An 18,652-nucleotide genomic window follows, 5' to 3' on the forward strand; every position below is an offset into this window, starting at 1 on the left:
TAACATGTATAAATGCTTTTTGATGTCCATATGTGTTTTCTCTGTACTGCTCAAAGATAGAGATGCTAGAAAAGTCAAACCCTACAAGGAAACTGAAGCCATAGACCCACCTCATCATGGATCAGCTCCAGCGGCTCTATCATGTACACAAAGGTGTCATCTTCAAATATGCCACTGTAACAAGAGACACCAGACAAGGAGAGAATTAATAACCCCAGAAAACAACAAGAAATGACAAGTGAACAACAGTGCCATATCTTTAGTGTGTGTCTGAGCAAACATCCTTATACTGCATGGAGCTCCACACTGGCCCCAGCACTTCACTAGATAGCATTCAGTCACAAAGTATAAAAGCATACACAAAAAGCATTCAAGCCATTCCCGATGTAATTCATTATTGTCAATATATCTCCACATTAATCTGGTATATGACTTCTTTGCAGTAGGGGTATATCAGGATATTCTAGAACTATGTCCAAATAGTACAAATTTCTAGTTAGGCAAATTGGGTATTGCCTAAAAGAAAACTGGTGATTCCTTCCCATAAGAATAATCTGAAACCATCTAATATATCTAATACAAGCAAGCAGTATGTATGTTTATAAATTGTGAATTTCAATCAAGTAGTCTAAGTGTGTGTCTTATAAATCACATCTATCTTGGGAAATATGAGGGTTTCTTTCCAAGAAAGTTTGGGGAAAAGCTTTATAACATGGCTAAAACTAAGTTTTCGCCTGAGATGCTACTCAGCTCGGGCCAAAAGGTGCTTAGAGATGGTTTGTAGAGCCCGTTTCTACATGAGTGCATGGTTTCCTCTTATGGCCATCCCACCCGTGCCCAGCTAACTTCCAGCTATACTTGAACGTGACGCTTGGTATATAGCACTGAGTACTGCATGAACTAGGTCGAGTCACTTCGTAATCCCCCTGTTGCAATTTGGCTCTGGATGTCCCCACAGGAACATGTGTTAAAAGTTTGATCCCGGGCTGGAGAGATGGCTTAGCGGTTAAGCGCTTGCCTATGAAGCCTAAGGAGCCCGGTTTGAGGCTCGGTTCCCCAGGTCCCACGTTAGCCAGATGCACAAGGGGGCACACGTGTCTGGAGTTCGTTTGCAGTGGCTGGAAGCCCTGGCGCGCCCATTCTCTCTCTCTCCCTCTATCTGTCTTTCTCTCTGTGTCTGTCACTCTCAAATAAATAAATTTTAAAAATGAACAAAAAATATTAAAAAAAAAAAAAAGTTTGATCCCAAGGGTGGTGCTACTAGGAGATGGTGGAACCTTTATGATGTGGGACTTTGGAGAAGGACTTTAACTCCTTGGAGTTGTGGACTTGAAGGGAACTATGGAACTACAACCTCATTTTCACTCTTTTTTTCTTCCTAGCCATGTGATGAGCAGTTGTGCTGCCAATATGCACTCCCATGATGGGCTACCTTACCACCAGCCCAAAGCACAAGCTTGAACCTACAAACTGTGAGCCCTTAAAACAAACCTTTTCTCTTTGAAGTCTGAGATACCCCTATTGCATAAGAAGTCCTATCCCAAATTAATGTTGAAATATATGATGAAGTTCTCAAGAGCTTTGTTGTAGTAACAGAAAGTTGACTAATGCCTCCTGTCCTTCCTCTTCGTAGCACCTACCAAAATGGTAATTACATATTAACCCATGCAAATCACTTGTTGACTCTCTGACTCTCCTGCAAAGCCTAGTGTTAAAAAAAAAAAAAAAAAAAGAAAGAAAACGTTTTGCTCCCTGAAACTATTCCATATCCAGCCCCTGACTTGGGATTGAAACAGGAGAGTTACTAAGGTAAAATATCTATCTGAAGAAAATAAAAGGAAAGAGTAAATGGATTAGAGCAGGCCTGGAGGTAAGGAGGAGCCAAGAAGATTCCCACATACTGAAGCCCGTTGCATGTTGACAGAGCCACCCTGGAATCTTTGACGCCTCTGATGCTTCCATGGTAGTAACAGTGTTCTCCACCCTGCAAAGAAGAAGGTTTAATTGACTCATCTTAGGCATGGGGAGTTGTACTTTAGATTGCTCTATAAATAAAAAATCAAGGATAGGAATGTATGTGCCCCATGCATTAATAATCCTACAGGGCTGGAGAGATGACTTAGTGGTTAAGTGCTTGCCTGTGAAGCCTAAGGACTCTGGTTCCAGGCTTGATTCTCCAGGACCCACGTTAGCCAGATGCACAAGGGGGCACACGTGTCTGGAGTTTGTTTGCAGTGGCTGGAGGCCCTTGCATGCCCATTCTCTCTCTCTCTCTCTCACTCTCTCTATCTGCCTCTTTCTCTCTCTGTTGCTCTCAAATAAATAAAAATAAACAAACAAAAAAAAATACTACAAACTCCTTCTATTTGAAGTTGAAAATAGGGCTAGACAGTTATTAAACTTTTCTATAATAAGCATGTGTGTGTTTAATTTCATGGAGGAAAAATGCTTTAAAGGGAATAAAACCAATGTAAATGATAAAATCTATATACATTTCTTAAGAGTGTATTTATAGTAGACATATAACAGAGGTGATTACATAGCAGCTTCCTTTCCTTTTTTAATATTATCACATATTCTACACCCGGGTTTATTCCACTTTATAAATTATTTCCCTAATACAGAATCACAAAGCCCCCTTTATCCCCAAAATATTTCAACACACATTGCCCATTTTTTTTTTTTGGTTAAATTGCTAGTTAGTGTTCATACTATGACTGTAAAGATTGTTCACAGCATGTTACTATAATTACAGTTTCTTCCTTCCTCTACTTTTTTATGAAAAGTCTAACTTCATTTTCTTGTCTCTTTGTTTTCAAATACAATTAGGACATATATATCCCTATTACAAAGAGTTCTCCAAAACTCCTCAATGTGGTGTAACATCTCAGTTAATTTTGTCCCATTTTGTTCCTGGAGACACCCCTCTGGTTTCCATTCATTGCACACACTGTTGCTTTAAGGGTCCTGTGCAAAGATTCATGGAGGACAACCCCGGAGCCCTCATCTCCCTTCCTCTGCCTTCCACATGTCTTACATCCCATGTCTTCCCCATTAATGACCGCCATCACCACCACCATCCTCCTGCAGGAAGCACATATTCTCTGCTACTTTGTTGATAGAGTGCCATGACCAACAAATTTTATGAGAACTTGCATAGATGAACATTCCATTTTTAACCCTTGCAGCAGACACACACTTCTGTTGGGAAGGGAATGCTAGGTTGGACATTATTTCCTTCTGGCATTTCAAATGACTTGTATATAGTCTTCTAGTTTCTGATATTGAAGACTGGATGCAGTTTTAATGTCAAGTATTTTCTATAAAATCTGTTTGGGGGTCAAGCTGGGCATTTGGCTCAGTGGAAGAGGGCTGGCCTAGCAAGCACAAGGACCTGGGTTTGCTTCCACACTGGAAAAAACAAAACAACTGTTTTCAATCATTTAGGGAGACTTCATAAAGTTCACTTCACAGTAATACAGACCATGATATGCTTTTGGTGGGATCTTCATGTCTTCACTGTACTGAGTGCTCTGGGCACCTGGTGACTGAGAGTTCTTGCACTGCAGTTCTGGGAATCTATCTTTCATTGATCATTCCCTCCTTTTCATGTTTCTCCATAAACTGAGTTGCTTCACCAGACTAGAGAAGAAATGGCTGCCTGGATAGATGGGGTATGGAATGAGCCAGGGATTTAACAGCTCTCCAGCAAAACATTGTTGCCAACCACTCTCTTTTCAGATGCCTTTGATTTCTGGGCCTTTCTAGCTTTAGTGACATGGGTGGGCTTTCTGCTCCTGGCTTACCCCACCCTTCCAGAGACCCTAACAGAGCAGGAAAAGCTCCGACCTCAGAGAGTTCCCCATACATCCACTCTCTAGTCCTGAAATCTCATGGACACCTCTGACCTGCTGTCATCTCTCGCATTCTTTCTCATTTTATTTACGTCCTACCTATCCCTCAACTGTTATTTGGGTGCTTTATTAGAAGGGAATATAATATATCACATAGATATTATATATGTGAGCTGTTTTTCTCTTCTCAAATAGCAAACTTGTATGTAAGTATTGATTTGTATATAATATGTCAAGTTCTATTTGTATAATTATGTTGTGTAACTATGGGATTTATAAGGATGACTGATATCACATATCTCAGCAAATTGAGAATCTAGGTCAATATTCAGCAATTACATTTCAAACTCTTAACATGTTTCTAAAAAAAAAAAAACAAAGCCAGCAGATAATTGTAAATCCCATCAAGCTGGCCCTTTAGCACTTTACATCTCACCAGAAAGCTATGTCAAGTCATGTGGATGTTAGAAGTGAGTACACAGGAAACATTCGTATTTACTTGACATTTCTTTTAAAAAGCTATTTTTAGACCCTCCTTAAAATATGCTTAGTTCTCCACATAAAATGTCACCAAGTCCTTCTTTGATCTAAGTTTCCTTTATTTGCACTGGAAAATGATGGATGACACTCTTTGACTATGAAGGTCATTGTTACCTGTTTGACTTAAGGCAGGAGGGCTATTATCCAAAGGAAACTGGCTGGCTTCTCTGTACATTTGAATGCGGATCACCCTAGTTTCTAAACCTTAAGGGAGAATGGAGAGAACATTAATCCCTGATGTTTATCCTAGTCAGGAAGCCTTAATACCTAAACTGTATTTGAGAAGTTTTATAGTTTTGACTCAGTATTAACATTAGCAAATATTAGAAAAATTTCCAAGTTTATTGTTAAACAAATACCATTTTTTAAAGTATTACAGAAAACAATTACTTAGTAACTCTTCAGAGCTATGCTGCATTTTATAAATTGTACTGCAAAGTTGTACCTGCAGGGGTTCTGTATACAATAAACCTCGAAAGAAGACAAGCAGCAACGCCTCTTGGGCAGCTAGCATAGAAGTAAGGGGACAGTGCAGTCAGACCCCATATGAAGGACCTCATTCCCCATGACACAGGGCCGCCTGCTCCAGGGGTGACCAAGAGGATCTGCTATCTTGAATAATCCCTGTCTGACTGCAGCCAATACCTCCATGTATGGACTGGGAGACTGGCATCAAGCACTAAAAAGCTCTGTCAACAACAGTTGAGGCCCAGCTGAAACCCAACAAATTTAGGTCTCCAAGTCAGTGGTGTCTTCCAGTGAGAAAGGCCTCAGACTACTCAGGAGGGCTGCCCAGTGCCATCCTGAAAGAGGGCCCAAACTTGGGGTTGGACAAGCAGAAAGGAGGAGAAGGAAGAGGGGCTAACTCAGCACACAAACAAGCCAGTGAGTGTCCACAGAAAACAGCATTTTTCAGGTCAATCAGTTAATTACATTCAGCAAAAATGGAGCATCTGATAAGTGGAATTTACTGTCCAGTCACAGGAAAATTTAAAATCCTGGAAAGTTTACTTGCTAACCAAGCCATTTCCACAGAACCAAATGTGCCAAGAGCAAAATATTGTTCAAGCAATAACTCTGCTCCTTAAGGCTAACAAGCTCAGAATCCCATTGGGAAGTTCCAGAAATGTTCAAGCAATGAAACCCTGAAGCCAATGTATCTGTTACTGTTTTGCTATTGTTGTTTGTATGGAGGTTTTGGGGAGTTTGTTTGGGGAAAGAATGTCAGAGTCTGGCCCCTTCTTGTTGGGGTATATGGGTCATGCATTGTGGGGTTAGCGCCCTCAGTATGGGTAGGAGGAAATGTCTCTGTGTATCATGACCCAACATGTGGCTCTAACATTCTTTCCGCCCCCTCTTCCGCAAAATTTCCCTGAGCCATGTTGGGTTCATTTTGGGTCTGCTTCAGGGATGAGGTGTTGGAGGCCTCTGTGTCTCTGGATCTCTGATTTGGTAGGAGTTGAGTGTTCTCTCTGTGTCGAGCTCCTTCACCCTTGTGTGGCACGCACTCTTAACCACTCTCCCAGCCCCTGTTTTTCTAATCCTTCAAATTTCCCTAACAAGGTATATTGTCCCATTTTAAAAGTCAATAGTCGAGTAAAAAGAGAAGAAAATACATTATCTATAACTAAATCTGCATGACTAGGTTGGAACACTGCAGAATGAGGAAATAAAAACAATAAAAATTTCAGGGAATCGTGAAACTTCAGGCCCCCAATACCAGTTTAATTGTTTTCCTTGATTAAATTAAGTAAGGAAAAGTGTTCTTACAGTGATTTATTAATAAGGTATTAGAACAGTTTGGCTGTACCAATGCCACAGAAGTTTTTAATAGTTCATATAAATTACACTGTTCAAACTAAAATAGCTTTGTAATGAGCCAATGTTGTCTGCTATCTTGATTTCATGAGGCATTTTTTTAGCTCCATGTTTCTATCTTATTCTAGATGGTATTCAGAATATTGCCAGAAAAGACAATATTTTGAATGATGATAAATAATAATTTCAAGCTAAAATTAAAATTTTAATGATTTGCAATTTTGTATCTAATATAAATATTTTAGTATAGGGAGTTTTGCTTTCCCATTTTACCCAGTGGTAAGCAACTTTACAAAAAACAAAGGCTTCTAAAATTCTAATGTATACACAAATAAAAGTCTTTTTAATGAAGTATAGGAGTAGAAATAGAAGCTTTAAATTCTCTAACTTTCTGGTTAAGAACAGAACACACAAATAATTTTTTAATCCAATTATGGCAATCTAAGAAATGGGATAAAAAAGAAAATTAGATGAAGAAAAACAGTCTAAGAAAATTCATTAAATGATAATAAAGGCAGAGGGAAAGGGGAGAAGGAAAAGGAGTAAAGAGAAAAAGAAAGAAGGAGAGGGAGGGAAGGATGGGGAGGAAGGGAGGAAGAGGAAGGGAGGGGGAGGGAGGGAGGGAAGGAAGGAGCAAGGAAAGAAAGGAAGGAAGGAAGAGAAAGAGGAGGGGAAGAAGGACAGGAAGGAGAAGTCAGACAACATGTGGCTGAAATCTCTGTCCAATGCAGGCACCACAGCAAACTCTGGTTATTAGCAATGAAGCCCACACCTCTTTTACACAAGCACAGTCAGCCTACAGCATCCTTAGGTTTGGCCTCTAAAGACTGAACCAACAGTAGGTCAAAACTATTTAGAATGAGGGACTAGGAAGATGGCTCAGCAGTGAAGCACTTGCCTGCAAAGCGTAAGCACCTGGGTTTGATTCCCTCGTACCCACGTAAAGCCAGATGCACAAAGTGGTTCATGTATCTGGAGTTCCTTTGCAGTGGCTAGAGACCCTGGTGTGGCCAATTTATTCTCTCTTTCTCCCCCACCCCTCCCCTCTTTGAAATATAAATAAAATATTTTTTAATATATACATATTTAGAATGAAATGATTGTCTGAAACAACCATGTATAAACCTTTCTCCTTGTCATTCTCTAAACAATACAACTATTTACATCTATTTACATTGAATTGGGCATTATAATAATCTAGAGGTGAGTTTTAAAACACACAGGAGCATGTGTGGGTTATACACAAACACTCCCTCCATTTTATATAAGGGACTCAAACATCCATAGGCTGTGGTATCCAGTATGGAATCCTGGACCCAGTTCCCCAAGGAGACCAAGGGATATCTGTATTAGGTAGGGTCTTTGAGACATTTGCTTTACAAATCCACTCTGCTCTACACTTATATCCTCCTTCCCAGCCAGGAGTGGGCCCACAGAGGTCAACTGTCCCAGATATAGTAGTCCCTTAATCTCCTGTTATCAAAAGGCCCTCATTTATAGGACAGATTTCCACTAAGCCATGAGGAAAATGTGATAAGAAAGAACATTCTAGGTCATGTGGTTACACAGATAAGAAAAGAACAAAGGGGAAAATAAAATGTTCTCCCCATGAGGGCAGGGATTTACATTTGGTTAATTACTGCACATCCTTAACCAAGAATGGGGACTTGCCAGCAACAGGGAGGCAAAGGTAGGAGGATAGCTGTGAGTTCGAGGCCATCCTGAGACTACATAGTGAATTCCAAGTCACCCTGAGCTAGAGTGAGAACCTACCTCGAAAAAAAAAAGGGGGGACTAGGTCAGAATAAGAGCTGAACTTTTTTTGAGTTTTAAAGAGATTTATTTATTTGCAAGGAGAAAGAGAGAGAGAAACAAAGTGGGTACACCAGGACCTCTAGCTGCTGCAAAGAACTCCAGACACATGTGCCACTTCGCGCATCTGGCTTTAGATGAGTACTAGGGCACTGAACTCAGAGCACCTTAACCACAGAGAAATCTCTCCAGCTCTTATATTTTCAGGGTTTTTTTTTTAATTGTATGTATCTAAGATATACAACATGATGTACTGTTATATATACTGAAACGACTACTAGTCAAGCACATAAACATGTCTTGTCACATTATATAATTGGCCTTTTTTGTGGAGGGCAAGCACTCTTAAAAATCTCTCTTAGCAAATTTACACCATGCATTAGTGTTGTTGACTGGTGCCTTTATATTGTACACTGTACTTTGCACTTATATCCAACGTCATTTACATCTTGTACCCCTTGACCTACATCTCTGTCCCTTTCCTCTGCCCTGGCTAAATCACTATTGTACTGTCTCTGTGTATTAACATTTTTAGACTCCAAATATTAATAAGATCAAGCAACTCTTTTTTTCTGTGTTTAGCTCACTTCATTGTCTATAAATACAATATAATAATGCTCAACCTTAAGAAAAGGAGATCCTGCCTTTTACAACAACATGAATGATCCTAGAGGATATGTTTATTCAGCGATTAGATATACTTCCTTAGGTCTGTGAAGGTGTACCACATATTTTTATTTATTCATCCACAGATGGCCACAGGGATTGTTTAAACTTTGGGGCTATTATGAATAATGATTACATGAATATTCACGTGCTCATTTCTATGTGAACACATCATTTTAAATATATATATATACATATACATATATATACACACAATGATGACTCTATGGTATCTTCTGAGGAACTGTCAAATCTGTTTTGTGTGATGGTACCAATTTCTTCAGTTTTATCAGCACTAGCTAGTATATTTTTATGATTGCCACCCCAGTGAGTATGAAGTGGTACCCACCCATGTTTAATACCACACAGACAACACAACTGTAAATCAAAGATCAAGGCATCTCTTGTGGATAAAGTCATACTACAGGATGCTGAAAATCTAACAAGTATGCCAGTGCTGCAGACTTAGAATGATGGCTGCCAGGAACATAAGGTATAGGGGAAAATGGAGAGATCTTGGTCAAAAAGTATAGTTTCAGTTAGGCTCAAGCAATAGATGGTAGATATGGGATTCTCAGCACATTGACTACAGCTGACATATTCATATATATGTATTTTTTCTTTTTAAAAAAATATGTTTATTTATTTATTTGAGAGTGACAGACACAGACAGAAAGACAGACAGAGGGAGAGAGAGAATGGGCGCACCAAGGCTTCCAGCCTCTGCAAACGAACTCCAGACGCGTGCGCCCCCTTGTGCATCTGGCTAACATGGGACCTGGGGAACCGAGCTTCGAACCGGGGTCCTTAGGCTTCACAGGCAAGCGCTTAACCATTAAGCCATCTCTCCAGCCCATATTCATATATTTTTTATCTGAAATGTTTTCACTATAAAATGATGGATAAACTAATTTGCTTTAGTGTGGTAATCATTCCCCAATGTACATTTATAAAAGAATGACATTTGGCACAACTTAAATACACAAAATTCTTCTATGTAAAATCTAAGTTGCACACTTTAAACATATACAATTTGCATTTTTCAATTACATTTCAGTAAAGCTGGAAAAAAGGAATCATTCACCAAGGACCACATATTATATGATTTCATTTATGTTCAGAATAGGCAATTTACAGAGACAGAAAAGTAGATTAGTGGGATTATCTACAACTGGTGGGAGAGAGGCTAGGGAATAATTCTTCATAGTTAAGGTATTTCTTTGTAGGAAAATGTTTTTAAATTATATTATGTTGATGGATGCATAATTTTGCAAACATACTAAAAACAATTTAATTGTATACTTTATGGTATGTAAATTACACCCCAATAAAGTTGTTTAAATGAAAGAAAAATAAGTTGTCTCTTAAATGAGCAAAATAAAATTAACAAAGTTGCTTCATTGTATACTGTATGAAAGACACAGTGGTAGGAATTCTAAATAAAGGTACTTGGTGGGGAACAGAAAAGAAGTAATTCCATGGACATCAACAGACACCTGGCACCTAGACCATGCATGTAATTTTTTTTTCCTGTATGATTCCCATATTTGCTTCACAGGGAAAGGAGTCTTTTTAGCCCACTTTCATTCAGTAAAAGTCAAGACACTAACCTCTTCTAGCCTGAAGTAGGAATGAGGGAATGCTTGGTATTCATGAAATGGAAACCCCAGACAGTGCTCTTCAGAGTGCTGGTGCACTGTTTTGTTTATACCCACAGCCAGAATAGTTATTATGATTTAATATTTTCATGTGCCCAAATCTACATTTTACTGCAAAGTCAAATGAGCTTTTTACTTATTCCATTCTTTTCCGGTCCTGTGAAAAACATGCTAGGTCTGGAGAGGACATGTGTTTTGTGTACATATAGCCTTGTCTAAAAAGTTGGAGAACTTTGGAAGACAGATTGCATAGTATGTAAAAACACAGCCATTCGGGCTGGAGAGATGGCTTAGCGGTTAAGCGCTTGCCTGTGAAGCCTAAGGACCCCGGTTCGAGGCTCGGTTCCCCAGGTCCCACGTTAGCCAGATGCACAAGGGGGCGCACGCGTCTGGAGTTCGTTTGCAGAGGCTGGAAGCCCTGGCGCGCCCATTCTCTCTCTCTCCCTCTATCTGTCTTTCTCTCTATGTCTGTCACTCTCAAATAAATAAATGAAAATGAACAAAAAAAAAAAATTTTTTTTAAAAAATAAAAAAAAAACACAGCCATTCCTTCATATTAATTTCCCTTTCTGATATTCTGAGCAAGAGTTCTCTTAAACCACACTGATGGCAATCTTTCGTAAGTTCATTTTAGATTTGCATATGTAATGGGAATATAAACTTATGCAACTTTCAGAAGCAAAAACTGTCATTATTAACCAAAGGTCATAAAAAATATACAAACTCTTTGACCCAGAAAATCCATAAGCATTTACTAAGGATATGCTCAGCCCATATTAAGAAGGCTTTACCTCAGGATAGTTGCATAGGAAAAAATTGGGAACAATATAAATGTCTACGGCATGGGATGCTTTTTTAAAAAAAAAATTACAACAAATGAATTAGAAAGACTGTCATGAAATCTTATGCAGAAAACTATTTAAAGCACGATAAAATAATTATATTACCATCAGAATTTTTAATACTACACAAAAATGTGTGCACCATATCATCCTGAGGGTTAAGGGTGTGCGTTGTAAATACAGATATAAAAAGCAGGATGTTACCATTGATTCATTACCTATGAGCAAGTGAGTTTGGGCACGCAAGCTGTGTAGAGAAAATGGGTCATAAACGAGAGCAAAGGAATGTATACAAACAAACTGCAGTGAACACAATTTCTTATGCCAGTGTTGATGAATCTTTTGCTTCAAATTTAAGTTAAAACCACAGAAGGCTTGGAGTATCTTATTAATGATAAGACCTTCATTTTTGTAACCTCAAGTGAACTCCGGAGGCCAATTAGCTATTTTGCTTCTCTGAAAATAATAATAATAATAATAATAATAATAATAATAATAATAATAAAAGACTGAATTTGTCCGTGCAAAGTTTGGGTCAGGTTACTGCGGCTGCAGAGGTGCCCCATTTGCTGAGTCTAGAAAGTCCTTGTGCAAACTCGCCCTCTCCAGGTTCATGATTCAGCAGCTGCGGAGCTGGGGCACGGCTGCCAGCGAGCGCCATGCTTGCTTTCGCACCGCTGGTCGCTGTCCGCAGCACCGGCACCGGGGAGATTGGAAACTCCCAAGGAGAGAGCGGGCAGATAGGCAGGAAAATTTGTGAAAGTTCCTCGTCTGTGGAATGCGACTCAAAGGCTGCGACTAACCACAAATTACAAACGTTAACTTTAATTGATGACAGTGTTAATTGGACAGCTATAAGTCTTGAGAAACAGAAGGCCCTTGGGCCATGTTTATAATGAAAGCCACCTACAAACGTGTGAGAGGCCGAGACAGGAGCCAAGCGCCTGGCCACGCGTGACAGGCGCCGCCGCTGTGCCACTGCCAGCAGTCTAGAAACCCAAACCTGCGGGCGCTTCTCACTGTCACACGAGATGCTCACGCCCTGCTGCCTAGCCAGTGCCCGTGGGCACCGCTGAGGTACTGCACATGCATGAGATACCATCTCACATAAGATACGATCCCCTGGGTCTGTGGTTTCCATGGCACTGCCAAGGCTTGATGGCACTCCAGTGACAACTAAAAATCAGTTTCCAGTCTATAGGCACTCCACGGATGGTCAACTTCTCTAGTGGAGTTTCTCACAGACAAAGACTCTCTCTCTTGCTTTAACGTTAGCACTGGCTCCTTAATGATTCTCCGGGGAGAGAAGACAAGTTCATCGCCAACTGAAGGAAATTAAGTACCCGATTACCTTGTCATGACGTTTGATAGCCTTGGGCAGTTTCATTGGTCCCTTCTCCTGTCTGTTTCTTCCTTGGCACAATAGGAGTAATAATACACACTTCACAGAATGGTTGTGAAAGTTAAGAGAGAGGTTGGGGCTATAGCTCAGTTGTAGATCATTTGCCTAATATGTGTAATGTCCTGGATTTGATGCCCAGCACCAAAGGAAAAAAAAATGCCAAGTATGGTAGCACATGCCTACAATCTCAGCACTCCAGTTATGAGTTTGAGGCTTGTCTGAGCTACATAGCAAGACCTCACCTTAAAAAAAAAAGAAAAGAAAAAAGAAAAAAAAGAGGAAGAAGGGAAATTTCTCACAATTCTTACTTCCCCTTCTGTCCTTCCTTGGCTTCAGTCATTTCCATTAAGCAGTCATTCTAACGATCTGTGAAGTCTTATAGCTCAGACTCTATGGCTGAGAGAGCCTGGATGGGCATCCCTAACCCAAAACCACTTGAATGTTTACATGACACAAGTTATTTTCATCCCATGCATATGAAACGAATTTAGGGCTGGAGATATGGCTTAGTGATTATGCCTGTGAAGCGTAAGGACCCAGGTTCATTCCCCCAGTACACACATAAGCCAGATACACAAGGTGGCGCATGCATCTGGAATTCATTTGCAATGGCTGGAGGCCCTGGTGTGTCCATGTTCTCACTCTTTCTCTATCTGACTCTCTGTCTCTCATAAATAAATAAATAAATAAAATACTTATTCAAAAAACTTATTTAAGGGTTGGAGAGATGGCTTAGTGGCTAGGCGCTTGGCTATGAAGACTAAGGACCCCAGTTTGAGGCTCTATTCCCCAGTGCCCATGTAAGCCAGATGCACAAAGTGGCACATGCATCTGGAGTTCGTTTGCAGTGGCTAGAGGCCCTGGCGTGCCCATTCTCTCCATCTATCTGTCTCTTTCTCTCTCTGTCACCCTCAAATAAATAAATAAAAATAAGTAAATAAAAATAAGCAAAAGAATCAAAAAAACTTATTTAAAATATAAAATTCTCATGGCATATTGTATATACGTATGGAGGTTGTCAATAAAAAGTTTAAAATGTTCTGTAAAGTTAACTTCAGGCAACATGTGTAAAGTATATGTGAAATACAAATAAATTTTGTATTCAGACTTGGATCCTATCCCCAAGATATCTATGTGTGCAAATATTCCTAACTCAAAAAAAAATCCAGTCAGATAGAAACATTTTTTATGGCAAGAGACCCTGGCATGCACACAACAAGCACATACATACATACATGTATTTTTTAATTCCAAAATACAAAATACTTCTGGTCCTGAACATTTTAGATAAGGGATGCCAAAGCTGTATTTAAGCTGCTGATATGGAATTATTTCTTTCATTACATCATTAAATAAAGTACTGAACATAAAATCAAAACAATAAACATTCCTTTATGGTTCTCAGTATATATACTTGCTAATGTTACCTCAAACATTAGTGAGTTTTGATAAATTTCTCCCCACTAAAGTTATTCCTTTGCACAGGAGGCTGGGTGATATTACTAATATGGATGAGCGATGGGTATGTGTCTGTCAGCTTGTGGGTGAGTATGCTCCCATTATAGGATGCCCTGCCCTTATACCATACCTTAGAGTACTGTGGTTTCCCATTTTCATAGTGGATCTCCACATAATCAGATGACAACAAACCACTGCAAAGGGAAAAAAAAAATAGAGTGAAGTGAGTTCTGCATCCACAACATAGAAGGTTTAAAAACAGCTCAGTAAATGGATGTTGTGGGGGGCGGGCATGTAAACCACAGTCCATGGTTAGGACAAAATAGGGCTGCTGTCAAGTCTCAAACATCACCCAGCCACAAACCAATCTTCAACCTGTTCAAATACAAAAAGACATAGGCATTCTGAAGGTAACCCTTTAAGACTGGAGAGCCAGCTCAACAGTTAAGAACACTTTCTGTACAAGCATGGGGCCTGAGGGGACCTGAGAAACTGCTCAACTTTGAGCCTCAGGACCCATATAAACAGCTGTGTGTGGCTAAGTGGATCTGTAACACCAGTCCCAAGGAGAGAAGAGACCTGAAAACACAGCAAACTCCAGCATCAGCAAGAGACTCAGGGTCAGATGAGAATGGGCTGAAGTGTGTTTCATGCAATGACATTCTGTTCTGGCCACTGCAGAAGAGCACACCCTGCTGCAGGCGGGAGCAGGAGGCATCACACGGGCACATGTTCGTGCATGTACCATACCCACACGCTGCATAAAGGTAAAGGTAACTCCTCAAATTCAGCATCTAATTAGATAGACCAACCTGTATGTAGGAGGAAGCCGACCTTATTTTCAAAACTTCTGTAAATGGGCTGGAGAGATAGCTTAGTGGCTAAGGTGCTTGTCTTAGAAGCTTAAGGACCCAGGTTCAATTCCCCCAAGACCCACATAAGCTAGCTGCACAAGGTGGCGTATGCATCGGGAATTTGTTTGCAGTGACTAGAGGCCCTCTTCCTCTATCTGCCTCTTTCTCTCTCTTATAAATAAGTATTTTTAAAAATTCTGTAAGTCTGCTCCCAACCATGGAAGTTTCATTAAATGTGATTACTGAGGAAGAACACAGAACAAGAGCTGGCAAGCACTTGCCATCCAGTCCAAATAGCAAATATCTACTGTTTGGTCACAGATGTCAAAAGGGTCTGTGCTACAACACTCAACTTTGCCACCAGAACAGTACAGGCAATATGTAAACAAATGAGTGTGGCTATAAGCCAATAAAACTATGTAGACAACTGAATCTGAATTTCATACAATTTTAATATACCATGAAGCAATATTCTTCTTTTGATTTTTTTTTTTGCTCACTTAAAACTACAAAAAAAATTCTTCACTTGCAGAGTGCATAAAAAATACATATGGTGGGATCTAGCCTGTAGACTGAACTACTAGAATAAAATAATGGTTAAGAACACAAACCTTGAGGTCAGATAGAGCATAATTTAAAACCTAGCCAAATGTTACGGCACACACCTTTAATCCCAGCATTTGGGAGGTAGAGGTAGGAGACTTGCTGTGAGTTTGAGGCCATTCTGAGACTACATGGTGAATTCCAACTCAGTCTGGGCTAGAATGAAACCCTGTCTCGAACAAGAAGGAAAGAAAGGAAGGAAGAAAGAGAGAGAGAGGGAAAGAAAGAAAGAAAGGAGGGAGGGAGGGAGGGAGGGAGGGGGGAGGAAAGGTCTAACACACTCCTATAATGGTGGTGTGGCTCCAGGCAAGTTCATAGACTTGTATCAAATGGAGATGGTCAAAAGTATGAATATCACAGGGCTTTGTGAAGATTAAATAAGACCCCAGTAATTCAGTGCTTAGCCGAGACTCAGTGTTCAGTGCTAGGTGATATAGCTGTCTCTATTGTTACTTTAAGTTCTTAAAATACATCATTCCTCATATAATATGGAAAGGCAAAATTTGTGCTCTGAAGAGTACTGGGTTAGGGAACCTAGGTTCTTGTTTGGCTCTACCACTAGGAACAGTGAAAAAACATAATCACTTCCATTTATGAAACACTTGCTACATCTAATCCTAAGAGAAATTGATGGCCCATAATAAGTACTTCACTGAGCCAGTCAGATGCCCAGAATTTGGATCTGTTTCTTCTCTACAGAACAAATGGAAGGCTTATAAGATTCCTCAGGTCTCTTCCTGTACTGACTTCCTAGAATTCAGCTTAGTGGTCGGTTTGCTTGTTAAAAAATAGTGACAATACTGAAAAATGGAAGGACTACGTGATTTTGAAAATTTCTCCAGTGACCCCATGAACAGGTTGGAAAGGGGTGACTCAGAGCCCCTTAGCAGTCACCTGGGAACCTCCCATGTATGTTGGGCATGTTGTCCTGTGTGCACCAGAGGACAGCCTTCACAACACAAACATAAAAGTAGGTGCTTATGCTCAGACATGCTTCCCTGTGCAAACTGTGAATTTAGTGTGTGCAGACTGATAGGTCCATATCTGAATGTAAATTATGATGTGGGTACTCATTCCCTTTTAAAATGTGCAGTGGGGCTGGAGAGATGGCTTAGCAGTTAAGTGCTTGCCTGTGAAGCCTAGGATCCCAGTTCAAGGCTCGATAGCCCAGGACCCACATTAGCCAGATGCACAAGATGGCGCAGGTGTCTGGAATTCATTTACAGTGGCTGGAAGCCCTGGCATGCCCATTCTCTTTCTCTCTTCATTTTCTCTCTCTTTCTCTCTGCCTCTTTCTCTGTCTGTCACTCTCAATAAGTAAACAAAAAAAATTAAAATGTGCAGTGGTGAAAGAATAATATCTAATTCTAACTACATAGGAATTCGTGACAGAGTGTAGAAACTTCTTTCACTGTAATTTAAGAGTCAGCTCCCAATTCCGTGAATCTGCATTCCTAGAGCTGTTGATGCGAACATCTCTTGGAGGAAGGCTGCAATACCAACTGTGTCCTAAGTAAGTCCCTCTACGGATAATTCATTGTTTTCAACACAACCACACAACCACTTCAGGTGGGCTAAGAGTTGGAAGCAAAGTTATTTTAAAACACTATTCTTAGGCTAGAGAGATGACTCAGAGGTTAAGGCACTTGCCTGCAAAGCCTAAGGACTCACGTTTGATTCCTCAGTACCCACATCAGGCCAGATGCAAAAGGTGACACATGCATCTAGAGTTCGTTTGCAATAGCTAGAGGCTCTGGCATGCCCATTCTCTCTGTTCCTCCTCTCCTCTCTCCCTGCTTGTAAATAAGTGCATAAAATATTTTTAAGGGAAAACACTATTCTTCCTTGTCATTACAAAACTAGATAATGATATTTCTACTATCATCGTCTAACCTGATAAAGTTCACTATAAGTACCCTAAATTTCCTTTTAAAGGGGCTCTTCTACCTATAGCCACTCCCATTTCTAGTAACTCCTGCATTTGAGAATCATGCACATATGTGTTTGTGCATGTGTGGGAACACCTTTGTAAAGTGGGAGGGGTGCAGAAAACAACCTCAAGTGTCGCTCCTTGGGCACCATCCACACTTTTTGTGACAGTCTCTCATTGTCCTAGAGCTCACCAATTAGGCTACACTAGCTGTCCAGGTGAGGTCCAGGGATCCACATGTCTCTGACTCTACCTGGTGGCCAGGATTACAAGCATGTGCCGTGGTCTGGAGATGGAACTCAGGTCTTCATGCTTACTTTACTGACTTAATTTTCTCCCCAGCCTTGCATTTGAAAATCTTAAGAAAAACAACTGCTTTCCAGAGAGCCTAAGGCAGATACTGTGTGCATACACACACTACCACACATACGTGCAACAAAAAAAATGGGACTCTGAAATGAACCTAAGCAAAATCAGAGTAATCTCCCTGAAAGTGCACTAACACAAACTGAAATACCACCTAATTCATTAGGAACATCTTGAAGCAATGCTGAAATAAGAGACATTTTGATGGCCAGCAAGCAGCACTGAAACGGAAGACTTGAATGGCTGATTATGAGCTAGGTTGGCCTGCCCAGCAGAGAAGAAACAGGCACTCTCCATCTCCTGACACCTGCCTGTGAATGAGTTGTCTGCCAATCCCTCTAGCAGATGGCTGTAAGTCCCAGTCTCCACCTCGGCTCCCTGTAGCTCCCCTAGTGAATTCTCCTGCTGTGAAAGAATGTTCTGACACGTCAATACCAATGTATACAGTAACTGGGGGTGTGAACAAGCTTAAGTTGGTATTCTCTCTATTCACTGCCAATTAGGCATTTAGTTCTAAGGAGTCTAATAACTTGTGGGGGTTGGGAAAAGAAAATTTGTGAACATCCCAAGTTCTAAAAGAAACTTCTTTTTTAATCATTTATGTTACAGAAAAATTTTTAAAAAGCTATTCGCTGTAGCTATAACATGCTTTTCATATGTTACCCAGTGAAAGGAAGGGTGACTCTTGGAAGTAAAAGGCATGTATACGACAGAAGTTCAAAGGCAGGAGTAAGAGGGAAGAGCAAGGAGGGAGGAAACTCATGAGCCTACTCACTCTGCGACTTCATGGTGAATTTGAAACACCCAAGAACATGAACTCAAGAGCCAGACTGAATAGGACTCTACTAA

At 40.3% G+C, this 18,652-nt stretch overlaps 1 protein-coding gene and 1 pseudogene across 3 annotated transcripts in view; one reads left to right on the plus strand and one right to left on the minus strand.

Annotated features, from left to right (window-relative positions):
* Adam23 (ADAM metallopeptidase domain 23) overlaps positions 1–18,652 on the minus strand; it is a 165,466-nt gene that overhangs the window by 70,551 nt on the left and 76,263 nt on the right. For all 3 annotated transcript variants that reach the window (XM_045147780.1, XM_045147781.1, XM_045147782.1), the window contains exons 4-6: positions 14,181–14,244; positions 1,902–1,984; positions 111–174 (exon numbers count right to left, since the gene is read on the minus strand). In XM_045147780.1, coding sequence (XP_045003715.1) covers positions 111–174; positions 1,902–1,984; positions 14,181–14,244 — 211 coding nt within the window. The remainder of the gene's footprint in view (positions 1–110; positions 175–1,901; positions 1,985–14,180; positions 14,245–18,652) is intronic.
* Positions 14,790–18,652, plus strand: part of LOC123460077 — a 33,132-nt pseudogene continuing 29,269 nt past the window's right edge.

The sequence above is a fragment of the Jaculus jaculus genome, chromosome 4 (genome assembly GCF_020740685.1).
Source record: "Jaculus jaculus isolate mJacJac1 chromosome 4, mJacJac1.mat.Y.cur, whole genome shotgun sequence".
Lineage (NCBI taxonomy): Eukaryota > Metazoa > Chordata > Mammalia > Rodentia > Dipodidae > Jaculus > Jaculus jaculus.